Here is a 19,077-nt window from a genome sequence, read left to right on the forward strand (position 1 = left end):
TGAGATCACCTTTATTTAACCAGGTAGACCAGTTGAGATCACCTTTATTTAACCAGGGAGGCCAGATCACCTTTATTTAACCAGGTAGACCAGATCACCTTTATTTAACCAGGTAGACCAGATCACCTTTATTTAACCAGGTAGACCAGTTGAGATCACCTTTATTTAACCAGGTAGACCAGTTGAGATCACCTTTATTTAACCAGGGAGGCCAGATCACCTTTATTTAACCAGGTAGACCAGATCACCTTTATTTAACCAGGTAGACCAGATCACCTTTATTCAACCAGGTAACCTTTATTTAACCAGGTAGACCAGTTGAGATCACCTTTATTTAACCAGGGAGGCCAGATCACCTTTATTTAACCAGGTAGACCAGATCACCTTTATTTAACCAGGTAGACCAGATCACCTTTATTTAACCAGGTAGACCAGATCACCTTTATTTTAACCAGGTAGACCAGATCACCTTTATTTAACCAGGTAGACCAGATCACCTTTATTTAACCAGGTAGACCAGATCACCTTTATTTAACCAGGTAGACCAGATCACCTTTATTTAACCAGGTAGACCAGATCACCTTTATTTAACCAGGTAGGCCAGATCACCTTTATTTAACCAGGGAGGCCAGTTGAGATCACCTTTATTTAACCAGGTAGACCAGTTGAGAACAAGTTCTCATTTACAACTGCGACCTGGCCAAGATAAAGCAAAACAGTGTGACACAAACAACAACAACAGAGTTACACATGAAATAAACAAACATACAGTCAATAACACAATAGAAAAAATAGAAAATCTATATACAGTATGTGCAAATGGCGTGAGGAAGTAAGGCAATAAAAATAGGCCACAGTAGCGAAGTAATTACAATTTATCAAATTAACACTGAGGGAGTAGTGCACTATGTAACACTGAGGGAGTGGTGCACTATGTAACACTGAGGGAGTGGTGCACTATGTAACACTGAGGGAGTAGTGCACTATGTAACACTGAGGGAGTAGTGCACTATGTAACACTGAGGGAGTGGTGCACTATGTAACACTGAGGGAGTAGTGCACTATGTAACACTGAGGGAGTGGTGCACTATGTAACACTGAGGGAGTGGTGCACTATGTAACACTGAGGGAGTGGTGCACTATGTAACACTGAGGGAGTGGGAGTGGTGCACTATGTAACACTGAGGGAGTGGTGCACTATGTAACACTGAGGGAGTAGTGCACTATGTAACACTGAGGGAGTGGTGCACTATGTAACACTGAGGGAGTAGTGCACTATGTAACACTGAGGGAGTGGTGCACTATGTAACACTGAGGGAGTGGTGCACTATGTAACACTGAGGGAGTGGTGCACTATGTAACACTGAGGGAGTAGTGCACTATGTAACACTGAGGGAGTAGTGCACTATGTAACACTGAGGGAGTAGTGCACTATGTAACACTGAGGGAGTGGTGCACTATGTAACACTGAGGGAGTAGTGCACTATGTAACACTGAGGGAGTAGTGCATTATGTAGGGAGTAGGCTGCCACTTGGGACGCATTGGAAAAGGCATTATACTGCATGGTGCTTCATAGTTTCAGCAGATATGACTGCATGTCAGGTCCCTAGGGAACACAGGGGGTCTATAGGGAACACAAGGGATCTATATGGAGCACAGGGGATCTATAGGGAACACAAGGGATCTATAGGGAGCACAGGGGATCTATAGGGAGCACAGGGGATCTATAGGGAACACAGGGGATCTATAGGGAACACATGGGATCTATAGGGAACACAGGGGATCTATAGGGAGCACAGGGGGTCTATAGGGAACACAGGGGATCTATAGGGAGCACAGGGGGTCTATAGGGAGCACAGTGGATCTATAGGGAACACAGGGGATCTATAGGGAGCACAGTGGATCTATAAGGAACACACTGGATCTATAGGGAGCACAGGGGGTCTATAAGGAACACAGGGGATCTATAGGGAACACAGGGGATCTATAGGGAGCACATTGGATCTATAGGGAACACAGGGGATCTATAGGGAACACAGGGGATCTATAGGGAGCACAGTGGATCTATAGGGAACACAGGGGTCTATAGGGAGCACAGGGGGTCTATAGGGAGCACAGTGGATCTATAGGGAACACATGGGATCTATAGGGAACACAGGGGGTCTATAGGGAACACAGGGGGTCTATAGGGAACACAAGGGATCTATAGGGAGCACAAGGGATCTATAGGGAGCACAGTGGATCTATAGGGAACACAGGGGGTCTATAGGGAGCACAGGGGTCTATAGGGAACACAGGGGGTCTATAGGGAACACAGGGGGTCTATAGGGAGCACAGTGGATCTATAGGGAACACAGGGGGTCTATAGGGAACACAGGGGATCTATAGGGAGCACAGGGGATCTATATGGAGCACAGTGGATCTATAGGGAACACAGAGGATATATAGGGAACACAGGGGATCTATAGGGAGCACAGTGGATCTATAGGGAACACAGGGGGTCTATAGGGAGCACAGGGGTCTATAGGGAGCACAGGGGTCTATAGGGAGCACAGGGGTCTATAGGGAGCACATGGGATCTATAGGGAACACATGGGATCTATAGGGAACACAGGGGGTCTATAGGGAACACAGGGGATCTATAGGTAACACAGGGGATCTATAGGGAACACAAGGGATCTATAGGGAGCACAAGGGATCTATAGGGAGCACAGGGGATCTATAGGGAGCACAGGGGATCTATAGGGAGCACAGGGGATCTATAGGAGCACAAGGGATCTATAGGGAGCACAGTGGATCTATAGGGAACACAGGGGTCTATAGGGAACACAGGGGATCTATAGGGAGCACAAGGGATCTATAGGGAACACAGGGGGTCTATAGGGAACACAGGGGATCTATAGGGAGCACAGGGGATCTATAGGGAGCACAGTGAATCTATAGGGAACACAGGGGATATATAGGGAACACAGGGGATCTATAGGGAGCACAGTGGATCTATAGGGAACACAGGGGATCTATAGGGAGCACAGTGGATCTATAGGGAGCACAGGGGGTCTATAGGGAGCACAGGGGGTCTATAGGGAACACAGGGGGTCTATAGGGAGCACAGTGGATCTATAGGGAACACATGGGATCTATAGGGAACACAGGGGGTCTATAGGGAACACAGGGGATCTATAGGGAACACAAGGGATCTATAGGAAGCACAAGGGATCTATAGGGAGCACAGGGGATCTATAGGGAGCACAGGGGATCTATAGGGAGCACAGGGTATCTATAGGGAGCGCAGGGGATCTATAGGGAGCACAAGGGATCTATAGGGAGCACAAGGGATCTATAGGGAGCACAGTGGATCTATAGGGAACACAGGGGGGTCTATAGGGAACACAGGGGGTCTAAAGGGAACACAGGGGGTCTATAGGGAGCACAGGGTATCTATAGGGAGCACAGGGGATCTATAGGGAACACAAGGGATCTATAGGGAGCACAAGGGATCTATAGGGAACACAGGGGGTCTATAGGGAGCACAGGGGGTCTATAGGGAACACAGGGGGTCTATAGGGAACACAGGGGGTCTATAGGGAGCACAGGGGGTCTATAGGGAGCACAGGGGTCTATAGGGAACACAGGGGGTCTATAGGGAGCACAGGGGATCTATAGGGAACACAGGGGGTCTATAGGGAACACAGGGGATCTATAGGGAGCACAGAGGATCTATAGGGAGCACAGGGGATCTATAGGGAGCACAGTGGATCTATAGGGAACACAGGGGATCTATAGGGAACACAGGGGATCTATAGGGAACACAGGGGGTCTAAAGGGAACACAGGGGATCTATAGGGAACACAGGGGATCTATAGGGAGCACAAGGGATCTATAGGGAGCACAGGGGATCTATAGGGAACACAGGGGGTCTATAGGGAGCACAGGGGGTCTATAGGGAACACAGGGGGTCTATAGGGAACACAGGGGGTCTATAGGGAGCACAGTGGATCTATAGGGAACACAGGGGGTCTATAGGGAACACAGGGGATCTATAGGGAGCACAGGGGATCTATATGGAGCACAGTGGATCTATAGGGAACACAGAGGATATATAGGGAACACAGGGGATCTATAGGGAGCACAGTGGATCTATAGGGAACACAGGGGGTCTATAGGGAGCACAGGGGGTCTATAGGGAGCACAGGGGGTCTATAGGGAGCACAGGGGGTCTATAGGGAGCACATGGGATCTATAGGGAACACATGGGATCTATAGGGAAGACAGGGGGTCTATAGGGAACACAGGGGATCTATAGGTAACACAGGGGATCTATAGGGAACACAAGGGATCTATAGGGAGCACAAGGGATCTATAGGGAGCACAGGGGATCTATAGGGAGCACAGGGGATCTATAGGGAGCACAGGGGATCTATAGGGAGCACAAGGGATCTATAGGGAGCACAGTGGATCTATAGGGAACACAGGGGTCTATAGGGAACACAGGGGATCTATAGGGAGCACAAGGGATCTATAGGGAACACAGGGGGTCTATAGGGAACACAGGGGATCTATAGGGAGCACAGGGGATCTATAGGGAGCACAGTGAATCTATAGGGAACACAGGGGATATATAGGGAACACAGGGGATCTATAGGGAGCACAGTGGATCTATAGGGAACACAGGGGATCTATAGGGAGCACAGTGGATCTATAGGGAGCACAGGGGGTCTATAGGGAGCACAGGGGGTCTATAGGGAACACAGGGGGTCTATAGGGAGCACAGTGGATCTATAGGGAACACATGGGATCTATAGGGAACACAGGGGGTCTATAGGGAACACAGGGGATCTATAGGGAACACAAGGGATCTATAGGAAGCACAAGGGATCTATAGGGAGCACAGGGGATCTATAGGGAGCACAGGGGATCTATAGGGAGCACAGGGGATCTATAGGGAGCACAGGGTATCTATAGGGAGCGCAGGGGATCTATAGGGAGCACAAGGGATCTATAGGGAGCACAAGGGATCTATAGGGAGCACAGTGGATCTATAGGGAACACAGGGGGGTCTATAGGGAACACAGGGGTCTAAAGGGAACACAGGGGTCTATAGGGAGCACAGGGTATCTATAGGGAGCACAGGGGATCTATAGGGAACACAAGGGATCTATAGGGAGCACAAGGGATCTATAGGGAACACAGGGGTCTATAGGGAGCACAGGGGGTCTATAGGGAACACAGGGGTCTATAGGGAACACAGGGGTCTATAGGGAGCACAGGGGGTCTATAGGGAGCACAGGGGTCTATAGGGAACACAGGGGTCTATAGGGAGCACAGGGGATCTATAGGGAACACAGGGGTCTATAGGGAACACAGGGGATCTATAGGGAGCACAGAGGATCTATAGGGAGCACAGGGGATCTATAGGGAGCACAGTGGATCTATAGGGAACACAGGGGATCTATAGGAACACAGGGGATCTATAGGGAACACAGGGGGTCTAAAGGGAACACAGGGGATCTATAGGGAACACAGGGGATCTATAGGGAGCACAAGGGATCTATAGGGAGCACAGGGGATCTATAGGGAGCACAGGGGATCTATAGGGAGCACAGGGTATCTATAGGGAGCACAGGGGATCTATAGGGAACACACAGGATCTATAGGGAGCACAAGGAATCTATAGGGAGCACAGTGGATCTATAGGGAACACAGTGGATCTATAGGGAGCACAGTGGATCTATAGGGAACACAGGTGGTCTATAGGGAACACAGGGGGTCTATAGGGAGCACAGGGTGTCTATAGGGAGCACAGGGGATCTATAGGGAACACAAGGGATCTATAGGGAGCACAAGGGATCTATAGGGAACACAGGGGGTCTATAGGGAACACAGGGGATCTATAGGGAGCACAGGGGATCTATAGGGAGCACAGTGGATCTATAGGGAACAAAGGGGATATATAGGGAACACAGGGTATCTATAGGGAGCACAGGGGATCTATAGGGAGCACAAGGGATCTATAGGGAGCACAAGGGATCTATAGGGAGCACAGTGGATCTATAGGGAACACAGGGGGTCTATAGGGAACACAGAGGGTCTATAGGGAGCACAGTGGATCTATAGGGAACACATGGGATCTATAGGGAACACAGGGGGTCTATAGGGAACACAGGGGATCTATAGGGAACACAAGGGATCTATAGGAAGCACAAGGGATCTATAGGGAGCACAGGGGATCTATAGGGAGCACAGGGGATCTATAGGGAGCACAGGGGATCTATAGGGAGCACAGGGTATCTATAGGGAGCACAGGGGATCTATAGGGAGCACAATGGATCTATAGGGAGCACAAGGGATCTATAGGGAGCACAGTGGATCTATAGGGAACACAGGGGGTCTATAGGGAACACAGGGGGTCTATAGGGAGCACAGGGTATCTATAGGGAGCACAGGGGATCTATAGGGAACACAAGGGATCTATAGGGAGCACAAGGGATCTATAGGGAACACAGGGGGTCTATAGGGAACACAGGGGGTCTATAGGGAGCACAGGGTATCTATAGGGAGCACAGGGGATCTATAGGGAACACAAGGGATCTATAGGGAGCACAAGGGATCTATAGGGAACACAGGGGGTCTATAGGGAGCACAGGGGGTCTATAGGGAACACAGGGGGTCTATAGGGAACACAGGGGGTCTATAGGGAGCACAGGGCGTCTATAGGGAGCACAGGGGGTCTATAGGGAACACAGGGGGTCTATAGGGAGCACAGGGGATCTATAGGGAACACAGGGGGTCTATAGGGAACACAGGGGATCTATAGGGAGCACAGAGGATCTATAGGGAGCACAGGGGATCTATAGGGAGCACAGTGGATCTATAGGGAACACAGGGGATCTATAGGGAACACAGGGGATCTATAGGGAACACAGGGGGTCTAAAGGGAACACAGGGGATCTATAGGGAACACAGGGGATCTATAGGGAGCACAAGGGATCTATAGGGAGCACAGGGGATCTATAGGGAGCACAGGGGATCTATAGGGAGCACAGGGTATCTATAGGGAGCACAGGGGATCTATAGGGAACACACAGGATCTATAGGGAGCACAAGGGATCTATAGGGAGCACAGTGGATCTATAGGGAACACAGTGGATCTATAGGGAGCACAGTGGATCTATAGGGAACACAGGTGGTCTATAGGGAACACAGGGGGTCTATAGGGAACACAGGGGGTCTATAGGGAGCACAGGGTATCTATAGGGAGCACAGGGGATCTATAGGGAACACAAGGGATCTATAGGGAGCACAAGGGATCTATAGGGAACACAGGGGGTCTATAGGGAGCACAGGGGGTCTATAGGGAACACAGGGGTCTATAGGGAACACAGGGGGTCTATAGGGAACACAGGGGGTCTATAGGGAACACAGGGGGTCTATAGGGAACACAGGGGTCTATAGGGAACACAGGGGGTCTATAGGGAACACAGGGGGTCTATAGAGAACACAGGGGGTCTATAGGGAACACAGGGGATCTATAGGGAGCACAGGGGATCTATAGGGAGCACAGGGGATCTATAGGGAGCACAGGGGATCTATAGGGAGCACAGGGGATCTATAGGGAGCACAGGGGATCTATAGGGAACACAGGGGATCTATAGGGAACACAGGGGATCGATAGGGAACACAGGGGATCTATAGGGAGCACAAGGGATCTATAGGGAGCACAGTGGATCTATAGGGAACACAGGGGATCTATAGGGAACACAGGGGGTCTATAGGGAGCACAGGGGGTCTATAGGGAACACAGGGGGTCTATAGGGAGCACAGTGGATCTATAGGGAACACATGGGATCTATAGGGAACACAGGGGGTCTATAGGGAACACAGGGGATCTATATGGAACACAAGGGATCTATAGGGACCACAAGGGATCTATAGGGAGCACAGGGGATCTATAGGGAGCACAGGGGATCTATAGGGAGCACAGGGGATCTATAGGGAGCACAGGGGATCTATAGGGAGCACAGGGGATCTATAGGGAGCACAGGGGATCTATAGGGAGCACTGGGGGTCTATAGGGAGCACAGGGGATCTATAGGGAGCACAGTGGGTCTATAGGGAGCACAGTGGATCTATAGGGAACACAGGAGATCTATAGGGAGCACAGTGGATCTATAGGGAACACAGGAGATCTATAGGGAGCACAAGGGATCTATAGGGAGCACAGGGGATCTATAGGGAGCACAGGGGATCTATAGGGAGCACAGGGGATCTATAGGGAGCACAGGGGATCTATAGGGAGCACAGGGGATCTATAGGGAGCACAGGGGATCTATAGGGAGCACAGGGGGTCTATAGGGAGCACAGTGGATCTATAGGGAACACAGGAGATCTATAGGGAACACAGGGGATCTATAGGGAGCACAGTGGATCTATAGGGAACACAGGGGGTCTATATGGAGCACAGGGGGTCTATAGGGAACACAGGGGGTCTATAGGGAGCACAGGGGGTCTATAGGGAACACAGGGGGTCTATAGGGAGCACAGGGGGTCTATAGGGAACACATGGGATCTATAGGGAACACAGGGGATCTATAGGGAGCACAGGGGATCTATAGGGAGCACAGGGGATCTATAGGGAGCACTGGGGATCTATAGGGAGCACAGGGGGTCTATAGGGAGCACAGGGGATCTATAGGGAGCACAGGGAGTCTATAGGGAGCACAGTGGATCTATAGGGAACACAGGAGATCTATAGGGAGCACAGTGGATCTATAGGGAACACAGGAGATCTATAGGGAACACAGGGGATCTATAGGGAGCACAGTGGATCTATAGGGAACACATGGGATCTATAGGGAACACAGGGGGTCTATAGGGAACACATGGGATCTATAGGGGAGCACAGGGGATCTATAGGGAGCACAGGGGATCTATAGGGAGCACGGGGGGTCTATAGGGAGCACGGGGGATCTATAGGGAACACGGGGATCTATAGGGAGCACAGGGGATCTATATGGAGCACAGGGGATCTATAGGGAGCACAGTGGATCTATAGGGAACACAGGGGATCTATAGGGAGCACAGTGGATCTATAGGGAACACAGGGGGTCTATAGGGAGCACAGGGGGTCTATAGGGAACACAGGGGGTCTATAGGGAGCACAGTGGATCTATAGGGAACACATGGGATCTATAGGGAACACATGGGATCTATAGGGAACACATGGGATCTATAGGGAACACAGGGCATCTATAGGGAGCACAAGGGATCTATAGGGAGCACAGTGGGTCTATAGAGAGCACAGGGGGTCTATAGGGAACACAGGGGGTCTATAGGGAGCACAGTGGATCTATAGGGAACACAGGAGATCTATAGGGAGCACAGTGGATCTATAGGGAACACAGGAGATCTATAGGGAGCACAAGGGATCTATAGGGAGCACAGGGGATCTATAGGGAGCACAGGGGATCTATAGGGAGCACAGGGGATCTATAGGGAGCACAGGGGATCTATAGGGAGCACAGGGGATCTATAGGGAGCACAGTGGATCTATAGGGAACACAGGAGATCTATAGGGAGCACAGTGGATCTATAGGGAACACAGGAGATCTATAGGGAGCACAAGGGATCTATAGGGAGCACAGGGGATCTATAGGGAGCACAGGGGATCTATAGGGAGCACAGGGGATCTATAGGGAGCACAGGGGATCTATAGGGAGCACAGGGGATCTATAGGGAGCACAGGGGATCTATAGGGAGCACAGGGGTCTATAGGGAGCACAGGGGTCACAGTGGATCTATAGGGAACACAGGAGATCTATAGGGAACACAGGGGATCTATAGGGAGCACAGTGGATCTATAGGGAACACAGGGGTCTATATGGAGCACAGGGGTCTATAGGGAACACAGGGGTCTATAGGGAGCACAGGGGGTCTATAGGGAACACAGGGGGTCTATAGGGAACACAGGGGGTCTATAGGGAGCACAGTGGATCTATAGGGAACACATGGGATCTATAGGGAACACAGGGGGTCTATAGGGAACACAGGGGATCTATAGGGAACACAGGGGATCTATAGGGAACACAGGGGATCTATAGGGAGCACAGGGGATCTATAGGGAGCACGGGGGATCTATAGGGAGCACGGGGGATCTATAGGGAACACGGGGGATCTATAGGGAACACAGTGGATCTATAGGGAGCACGGGGGATCTATAGGGAGCACGGGGGATCTATAGGGAGCACGGGGGATCTATAGGGAGCACGGGGGATCTATAGGGAGCACGGGGGATCTATAGGGAGCACGGGGGATCTATAGGGAGCACGGGGGATCTATAGGGAACACAGGGGATCTATAGGGAGCACAGGGGGTCTATAGGGAACACAGGGGGTCTATAGGGAGCACAGTGGATCTATAGGGTACACATGGGATCTATAGGGAACACAGGGGATCTATAGGGAGCACAGGGGATCTATAGGGAGCACAGGGGATCTATAGGGAGCACTGGGGATCTATAGGGAGCACAGGGGGTCTATAGGGAGCACAGGGGATCTATAGGGAGCACAGGGGATCTATAGGGAGCACGGGGGATCTATAGGGAGCACGGGGGATCTATAGGGAGCACGGGGGATCTATAGGGAGCACGGGGGATCTATAGGGAGCACGGGTGATCTATAGGGAGCACGGGGGATCTATAGGGAGCACAGGGAGTCTATAGGGAGCACAGTGGATCTATAGGGAACACAGGAGATCTATAGGGAGCACAGTGGATCTATAGGGAACAAAGGAGATCTATAGGGAACACAGGGGATCTATAGGGAGCACAGTGGATCTATAGGGAACACAGGGGGTCTATAGGGAGCACAGGGGGTCTATAGGGAGCACAGGGGATCTATAGGGAACACATGGGATCTATAGGGAACACAGTGGATCTATAGGGAGCACGGGGGATCTATAGGGAGCACGGGGGATCTATAGGGAGCACGGGGGATCTATAGGGAACACAGGGGATCTATAGGGAGCACAGTGGATCTATAGGGAGCACAGGGGGTCTATAGGGAACACAGGGGGTCTATAGGGAGCACAGGGGGTCTATAGGGAACACAGGGGGTCTATAGTGAGCACAGTGGATCTATAGGGAACACATGGGATCTATAGGGAACACAGGGGGTCTATAGGGAACACAGGGGATCTATAGGGGACACAGGGGATCTATAGGGAACACAGGGGATCTATAGGGAGCACAGGGGATCTATAGGGAGCACAGGGGATCTATAGGGACCACAGGGGATCTATAGGGAACACAGGGGATCTATAGGGAGCACAGGGGATCTATAGGGAGCACAGGGGATCTATAGGGAGCACGGGGGATCTATAGGGAGCACGGGGGTCTATAGGGAGCACGGGGGTCTATAGGGAGCACGGGGATCTATAGGGGGGGATCTATAGGGAGCACAGGGGATCTATATGGAGCACAGGGGATCTATAGGAGCACAGTGGATCTATAGGGAACACAGGGGATCTATAGGGAGCACAGTGGATCTATAGGGAACACAGGGGATCTATAGGGAGCACAGTGGATCTATAGGGAACACAGGGGGTCTATAGGGAGCACAGGGGGTCTATAGGGAACACAGGGGGTCTATAGGGAGCACAGTGGATCTATAGGGAACACATGGGATCTATAGGGAACACATGGGATCTATAGGGAACACAGGGGATCTATAGGGAGCACAAGGGATCTATAGGGAGCACAGTGGGTCTATAGGGAGCACAGGGGGTCTATAGGGAACACAGGGGGTCTATAGGGAGCACAGTGGATCTATAGGGAACACAGGGGGTCTATAGGGAACACAGGGGATCTATAGGGAGCACAGGGGATCTATAGGGAGCACAGTGGATCTATAGGGAACACAGGGGATATATAGGGAACACAGGGGATCTATAGGGAGCACAGTGGATCTATAGGGAACACAGGGGATCTATAGGGAGCACAGTGGATCTATAGGGAACACAGGGGGTCTATAGGGAGCACAGGGGGTCTATAGGGAACACAGGGGGTCTATAGGGAGCACAGTGGATCTATAGGGAACACATGGGATCTATAGGGAACACAGGGGGTCTATAGGGAGCACAGGGGATCTATAGGGAGCACAGGGGATCTATAGGGAACACACGGGATCTATAGGGAGCACAAGGGATCTATAGGGAGCACAGTGGATCTATAGGGAACACAGTGGATCTATAGGGAACACAGTGGATCTATAGGGAACACAGGGGGTCTATAGGGAACACAGGGGGTCTATAGGGAGCACAGGGTATCTATAGGGAGCACAGGGGATCTATAGGGAACACAAGGGATCTATAGGGAGCACAAGGGATCTATAGGGAACACAGGGGGTCTACAGGGAGCACAGGGGGTCTATAGGGAACACAGGGGTTTATAGAGACCACAGGGGTCTATAGGGAGCACAGGGGTCTATAGGGAGCACAGGGGGTCTATAGGGAACACAGGGGGTCTATAGGGAGCACAGGGGATCTATAGGGAACACAGGGGGTCTATAGGGACCACAGGGGATCTATAGGGAGCACAGGGATCTATAGGGAGCACAGGGGATCTATAGGGAGCACAGGGGATCTATAGGGAGCACAGTGGATCTATAGGGAACACAGGGGATCTATAGGGAACACATGGGGTCTATAGGGAACACAGGGGATCTATAGGGAACACAAGGGATCTATAGGGAGCACAAGGGATCTATAGGGAGCACAGGGGATCTATAGGGAGCACAGGGGATCTATAGGGAGCACAGGGTATCTATAGGGAGCACAAGGGATCTATAGGGAGCACAAGGGATCTATAGGGAACACAGGGGGTCTACAGGGAGCACAGGGGGTCTATAGGGAACACAGGGGATCTATAGGGAGCACAGGGGATCTATAGGGAGCACAGTGGATCTATAGGGAACACAGGGGATATATAGGGAACACAGGGGATCTATAGGGAGCACAGTGGATCTATAGGGAACACAGGGGATATATAGGGAACACAGGGGATCTATAGGGAGCACAGTGGATCTATAGGGAACACAGGGGATCTATAGGGAGCACAGTGGATCTATAGGGAACACAGGGGATATATAGGGAACACAGGGGATCTATAGGGAGCACAGTGGATCTATAGGGAACACAGGGGATCTATAGGGAGCACAGTGGATCTATAGGGAACACAGGGGGTCTATAGGGAGCACAGGGGGTCTATAGGGAACACAGGGGGTCTATAGGGAGCACAGTGGATCTATAGGGAACACATGGGATCTATAGGGAACACAGGGGGTCTATAGGGAGCACAGGGGATCTATAGGGAGCACAGGGGATCTATAGGGAACACACGGGATCTATAGGGAGCACAAGGGATCTATAGGGAGCACAGTGGATCTATAGGGAACACAGTGGATCTATAGGGAACACAGTGGATCTATAGGGAACACAGTGGATCTATAGGGAACACAGGGGGTCTATAGGGAACACAGGGGGTCTATAGGGAGCACAGGGTATCTATAGGGAGCACAGGGGATCTATAGGGAACACAAGGGATCTATAGGGAGCACAAGGGATCTATAGGGAACACAGGGGGTCTACAGGGAGCACAGGGGGTCTATAGGGAACACAGGGGGTCTATAGAGACCACAGGGGGTCTATAGGGAGCACAGGGGGTCTATAGGGAGCACAGGGGGTCTATAGGGAACACAGGGGGTCTATAGGGAGCACAGGGGATCTATAGGGAACACAGGGGGTCTATAGGGACCACAGGGGATCTATAGGGAGCACAGGGGATCTATAGGGAGCACAGGGGATCTATAGGGAGCACAGGGGATCTATAGGGAGCACAGTGGATCTATAGGGAACACAGGGGATCTATAGGGAACACATGGGGTCTATAGGGAACACAGGGGATCTATAGGGAACACAAGGGATCTATAGGGAGCACAAGGGATCTATAGGGAGCACAGGGGATCTATAGGGAGCACAGGGGATCTATAGGGAGCACAGGGTATCTATAGGGAGCACAGGGTATCTATAGGGAGCACAGGGGATCTATAGGGAACACAGGGGGTCTATAGGGAGCACAGGGTACATATAGGGAGCACAGGGGATCTATAGGGAACACAAGGGATCTATAGGGAGCACAAGGGATCTATAGAGAGCACAGTGGATCTATAGGGAACACAGGGGATCTATAGGGAACACAGGGGGTCTATAGGGAACACAGGGTATCTATAGGGAGCACAGGGTACATATAGGGAGCACAGGGGATCTATAGGGAACACAAGGGATCTATAGGGAGCACAAGGGATCTATAGGGAACACAGGGGTCTATAGGGAACACAGGGTCTATAGGGAACACAGGGGTCTATAGGGAACACAGGGGGTCTATAGGGAACACAGGGGTCTATAGGGAACACAGGGGGTCTATAGGGAACACAGGGGATCTATAGGGAACACAGGGGATCTATAGGGAACACAGGGGATCTATAGGGAGCACAGGGGATCTATAGGGAACACAGGGGATCTATAGGGAACACAGGGGATCTATAGGGAGCACAGGGGATCTATAGGGAGCACAGGGGATCTATAGGGAGCACAGGGGATCTATAGGGAACACAGGGGATCGATAGGGAACACAGGGGATCTATAGGGAGCACAAGGGATCTATAGGGAGCACAGTGGATCTATAGGGAACACAGGGGATCTATAGGGAGCACAGTGGATCTATAGGGAACACAGGGGGTCTATAGGGAGCACAGGGGGTCTATAGGGAACACAGGGGGTCTATAGGGAGCACAGTGGATCTATAGGGAACACATGGGATCTATAGGGAACACAGGGGGTCTATAGGGAACACAGGGGGTCTATAGGGAACACAGGGGATCTATAGGGAACGCAAGGGATCTATAGGGAGCACAAGGGATCTATAGGGAGCACAGGGGATCTATAGGGAGCACAGGGGATCTATAGGGAGCACAGGGGATCTATAGGGAGCACAGGGGATCTATAGGGAGCACTGGGGATCTATAGGGAGCACAGGGGGTCTATAGGGAGCACAGGGGATCTTTAGGGAGCACAGGGGGTCTATAGGGAGCACAGTGGATCTATAGGGAACACAGGAGATGTATAGGGAGCACAGTGGATCTATAGGGAACACAGGAGATCTATAGGGAGCACTGGGGATCTATAGGGAGCACAGGGGGTCTATAGGGAGCACAGGGGATCTTTAGGGAGCACAGGGGGTCTATAGGGAGCACAGTGGATCTATAGGGAACACAGGAGATCTATAGGGAGCACAGTGGATCTATAGGGAACACAGGGGATCTATAGGGAGCACAGGGGGTCTATAGGGAACACAGGGGGTCTATAGGGAGCACAGGGGGTCTATAGGGAGCACAGTGGATCTATAGGGAACACAGGAGATCTATAGGGAACACAGGAGATCTATAGGGAGCACAGTGGATCTATAGGGAACACAGGAGATCTATAGGGAACACAGGGGATCTATAGGGAGCACAGTGGATCTATAGGGAACACAGGGATCTATAGGGAGCACAGGGGGTCTATAGGAACACAGGGGGTCTATAGGGAGCACAGGGGGTCTATAGGGAACACAGGAGATCTATAGGGAACACAGGGGATCTATAGGGAGCACAGTGGATCTATAGGGAACACAGGGGATCTATAGGGAGCACAGGGGGTCTATAGGGAACACAGGGGGTCTATAGGGAGCACAGGGGGTCTATAGGGAACACAGGGGGTCTATAGGGAGCACAGTGGATCTATAGGGAGCACGGGGGATCTATAGGGAACACAGGGGATCTATAGGGAACACAGGGGTCTATAGGGAGCACAGGGGGTCTATAGGGAGCACAGGGGGTCTATAGGGAGCACAGGGGGTCTATAGGGAGCGCAGGGGGTCTATAGGGAGCACAGTGGGTCTATATAGTCACTACTAGATGAACAACATCACGTTGTTCATACCAATGTCAACCCTCATTATTATATTGCAAAGCTAGCTAGTAAAATTATGTACAGTTGCTAACAAACACGTGTTTGCTAACAAGTTACAAAAGATCTCCGATTGTAAATCTTTTGTCAAAAGATATGGCTACCGGTAATGTTAGTTGTTGAGCTAGCTAACTTAGATAGCTAACTAGCTAACTTAGTTAGCTACCTTAGTTAGCTAGCAAACAGACACGTATTTTGATTAGCTACACGACAATATCACAGCTCACTGCAGGTCAACCAGTCCCTCCAGGATTTTGTGGGGATTGTTTGTGAAATTTGCGCACCAAAAATGCTTGGTTTTAGTGAGGCAAAAATGCTTGGTTTTAGTGAGGCAAAAATGCTTGGTTTTAGTGAGGCAAAAATGCTTCGTTATGCTACTGGAATTCTTACATTTTGCATGACAAAATGATTTTTGTCCACATGTGTGCTGGCAGGGGAAGTTTGTTGACATGTGGCTTGATTCAACCCTATTATGTGGTAAATGTGCAGCGATTGGTTGAAATTGCGAGCCCTCTTTTTGTACTGCGTGATGGGTGCCCAATCATCAAGTTTGCAGACGGCACAACAGTAGTAGGCCGGATTACCAACAATGACGAGACAGTCTACAGGGAGGCGGTGAGGGTCCTGGAGGAGGAGGTGAGGGTCCTGGAGGAGGAGGTGAGGGTCCTGGAGGAGGAGGTGAGGGTCCTGGAGGAGTGGTGGCAGGAAAATAATCTTCCCTCAACGTCAACAAAACGAAGGAGCTGATGGTGGACCTCAGGAAACAGCAGAGACCATGGTCCTCGGGTCTGTTTGGGGCATTTCAGAACGGGTCTGACGGTCCTCGGGTCTGTTTGGGTAATTTCAGAACAGGTCCGACGGTCCTCGGGTCTGTTTGGTTCATTTTGGAACCGGTCCAACTTTCTGGACACATGAAGACCTCTAGTACACAGTTATGTATGGACACATGGTGAGAAACATAGCAATACTGGTCCATAGTAGAATGGGAAATAGTACTGCCTGGGAAATAGTACTGCCTGGGAAATAGTACTGCCTGGGAAATAGTACTGCCTGGGAAAAGTACTACCGGGGAAAAAGTACTGCCTGGGAAATAGTACTGCCTGGGAAATAGTACTGCCTGGGAAATAGTACTGCCTGGGAAATAGTACTACCTGGGAAATAGTACTACCTGGGAAATAGTACTGCCTGGGAAATAGTACTGCCTGGGAAATAGTACTGCCTGGGAAATAGTACTGCCTGGGAAATAGTACTACCTGGGAAATAGTACTACCTGGGAAATAGTACTGCCTGGGAAATAGTACTGCCTGGGAAATAGTACTGCCTGGGAAATAGTACTGCCTGGGAAGGAAGTACTTGACATACATCACATCTACCTGCTGTGTGTGTGTGTGTGTGTGTGTGTGTGTGTGTGTGTGTGTGTGTGTGTGTGTGTGTGTGTGTGTGTGTGTGTGTGTGTGTGTGTGTGTGTCAGTCAGTCAGTCTCTCTCACACTCACATTTTACGGTGTATCCTGGTTCGGTGACACAAACAGACACACAGAGACGCGCCTTACCGGATGTCCTGATCGGTGACTATGAAGGCTTTACACAGGGGCTGCGACGTGTTGAGCCAGATAGCCGGGTTCTTCTCTGCAGCCGAGGTCGTCTGGCCCGTGATGGGGGAGGAGCTCATGTGGAGGGCGCTGGAGATAGCCGATAGGAGCGTCTCGTCTGACGTGTCTGGACCCAAACCTGGTAGAGGACAACACGGCCACAGGAACACGGTCAGGAACACGGTCAGGAACATAACCATATAGTCCCATCAACCCCTTCTGGTCAGACAGACTCACATACCTCATTGTTTTTACTTCCATGTTCTCAATCACACAGTACAGTGTATTTGATTAGAGATAACTAATAACATTTATAATTGTAAGATAATATGGTTATATACAACTGCCTATTATTAACATCAGAGACATAATCGGAGAGACGACAGGCAGGGCTCCTACTTGTTAAACCCTTAGGAAGCTCCATGCTCCTGAGGACCTCTTCTGTGATAGCTGACACCCTCAGGCCTTTCAACCGCTTCTCCCAGAACAGCTGCAAACACAACAGACAGGTGATGAGATGAGGAGAGGAGGGATGATGAGAACAAGAAAAGAAACAGAGGGGAGATGAGGAGAGGAGGGATGATGAGATGAGGAGAGGAGGGATGATGAGATGAGGAGAGGAGGGATGATGAGATGAGGAGAGGAGGGATGATGAGAACAAGAAAAGAAACAGAGGGGAGATGAGGAGAGGAGGGATGATGAGATGAGGAGAGGAGGGATGATGAGAACAGGAAAAGAAACAGAGGGGAGATGAGGAGAGGAGGGATGATGAGATGAGGAGAGGAGGGGTGATGAGAACAGGAGAGGAAACAGAGGGGAGATGAGGAGAGGAGGGATGATGAGAACAGGAGAGGAAACAGAGAGGGGATGAGAACAGGAAAGGAAACAGAGGGGAGATGAGATGAGGAGAGGAGGGATGATGAGATGAGGAGAGGAAACAGAGAGGGGATGAGAACAGGAAAGGAAACAAACAGGTGATGAGAGCAGGAGAGGAAACAGAGAGGGGATGAGAACAGGAAAGGAAACAGAGTGTGAGGAGATGAGGAAAGGAAACAGAGGGTGAGGAGCAGAGGAGGACCCAGGACCCCCAGAAAACAGGACGTGGTATTTATCCAATTATAGTTCATTCAGGTTCGGGGTATAAATCCTAGCACAGCAGCAACAACAAGTGTTCAAAAGAGAATAAATAGCGAGACATGAAAGGCCTTCGAAGCAAGACGAGATAACCGACCGAAAGAGACACAAAGAGACACTCAGCCACATCAGTGTGGCTGGCGGCTGCAAGGGGGCAGCTGGGGGAGACTGGCATGGCAGGGGGCAGCTGGGGGAGACTGGCATGGCTGGCAGCAGCTGGGGGAGACTGGCATGGCTGGCATGGCAGGAGGCAGCAGGGGTAGACTGGCATGGCTGGCATGGCAGGGGGCAG

The 19,077-nt window shown here is 50.9% G+C and overlaps 1 protein-coding gene across 1 annotated transcript in view; it reads right to left on the bottom strand.

Moving 5' to 3' along the window:
• Positions 1 to 18,163, bottom strand: part of LOC135560123 (methyl-CpG-binding domain protein 3-like) — a 53,266-nt gene extending 35,103 nt beyond the window's left edge. The window contains exons 1-2 of the mRNA XM_065001260.1: positions 18,051 to 18,163; positions 17,613 to 17,790 (exon numbers count right to left, since the gene is read on the bottom strand). Of these exons, the coding sequence (XP_064857332.1) occupies positions 17,613 to 17,790; positions 18,051 to 18,075 (203 nt within the window). The 5' untranslated portion in view covers positions 18,076 to 18,163. The remainder of the gene's footprint in view (positions 1 to 17,612; positions 17,791 to 18,050) is intronic.
• Positions 18,164 to 19,077: the final 914 nt, after the last annotated feature.

Source organism: Oncorhynchus nerka, linkage group LG15 (genome assembly GCF_034236695.1).
Source record: "Oncorhynchus nerka isolate Pitt River linkage group LG15, Oner_Uvic_2.0, whole genome shotgun sequence".
Classification (NCBI taxonomy): domain Eukaryota; kingdom Metazoa; phylum Chordata; class Actinopteri; order Salmoniformes; family Salmonidae; genus Oncorhynchus; species Oncorhynchus nerka.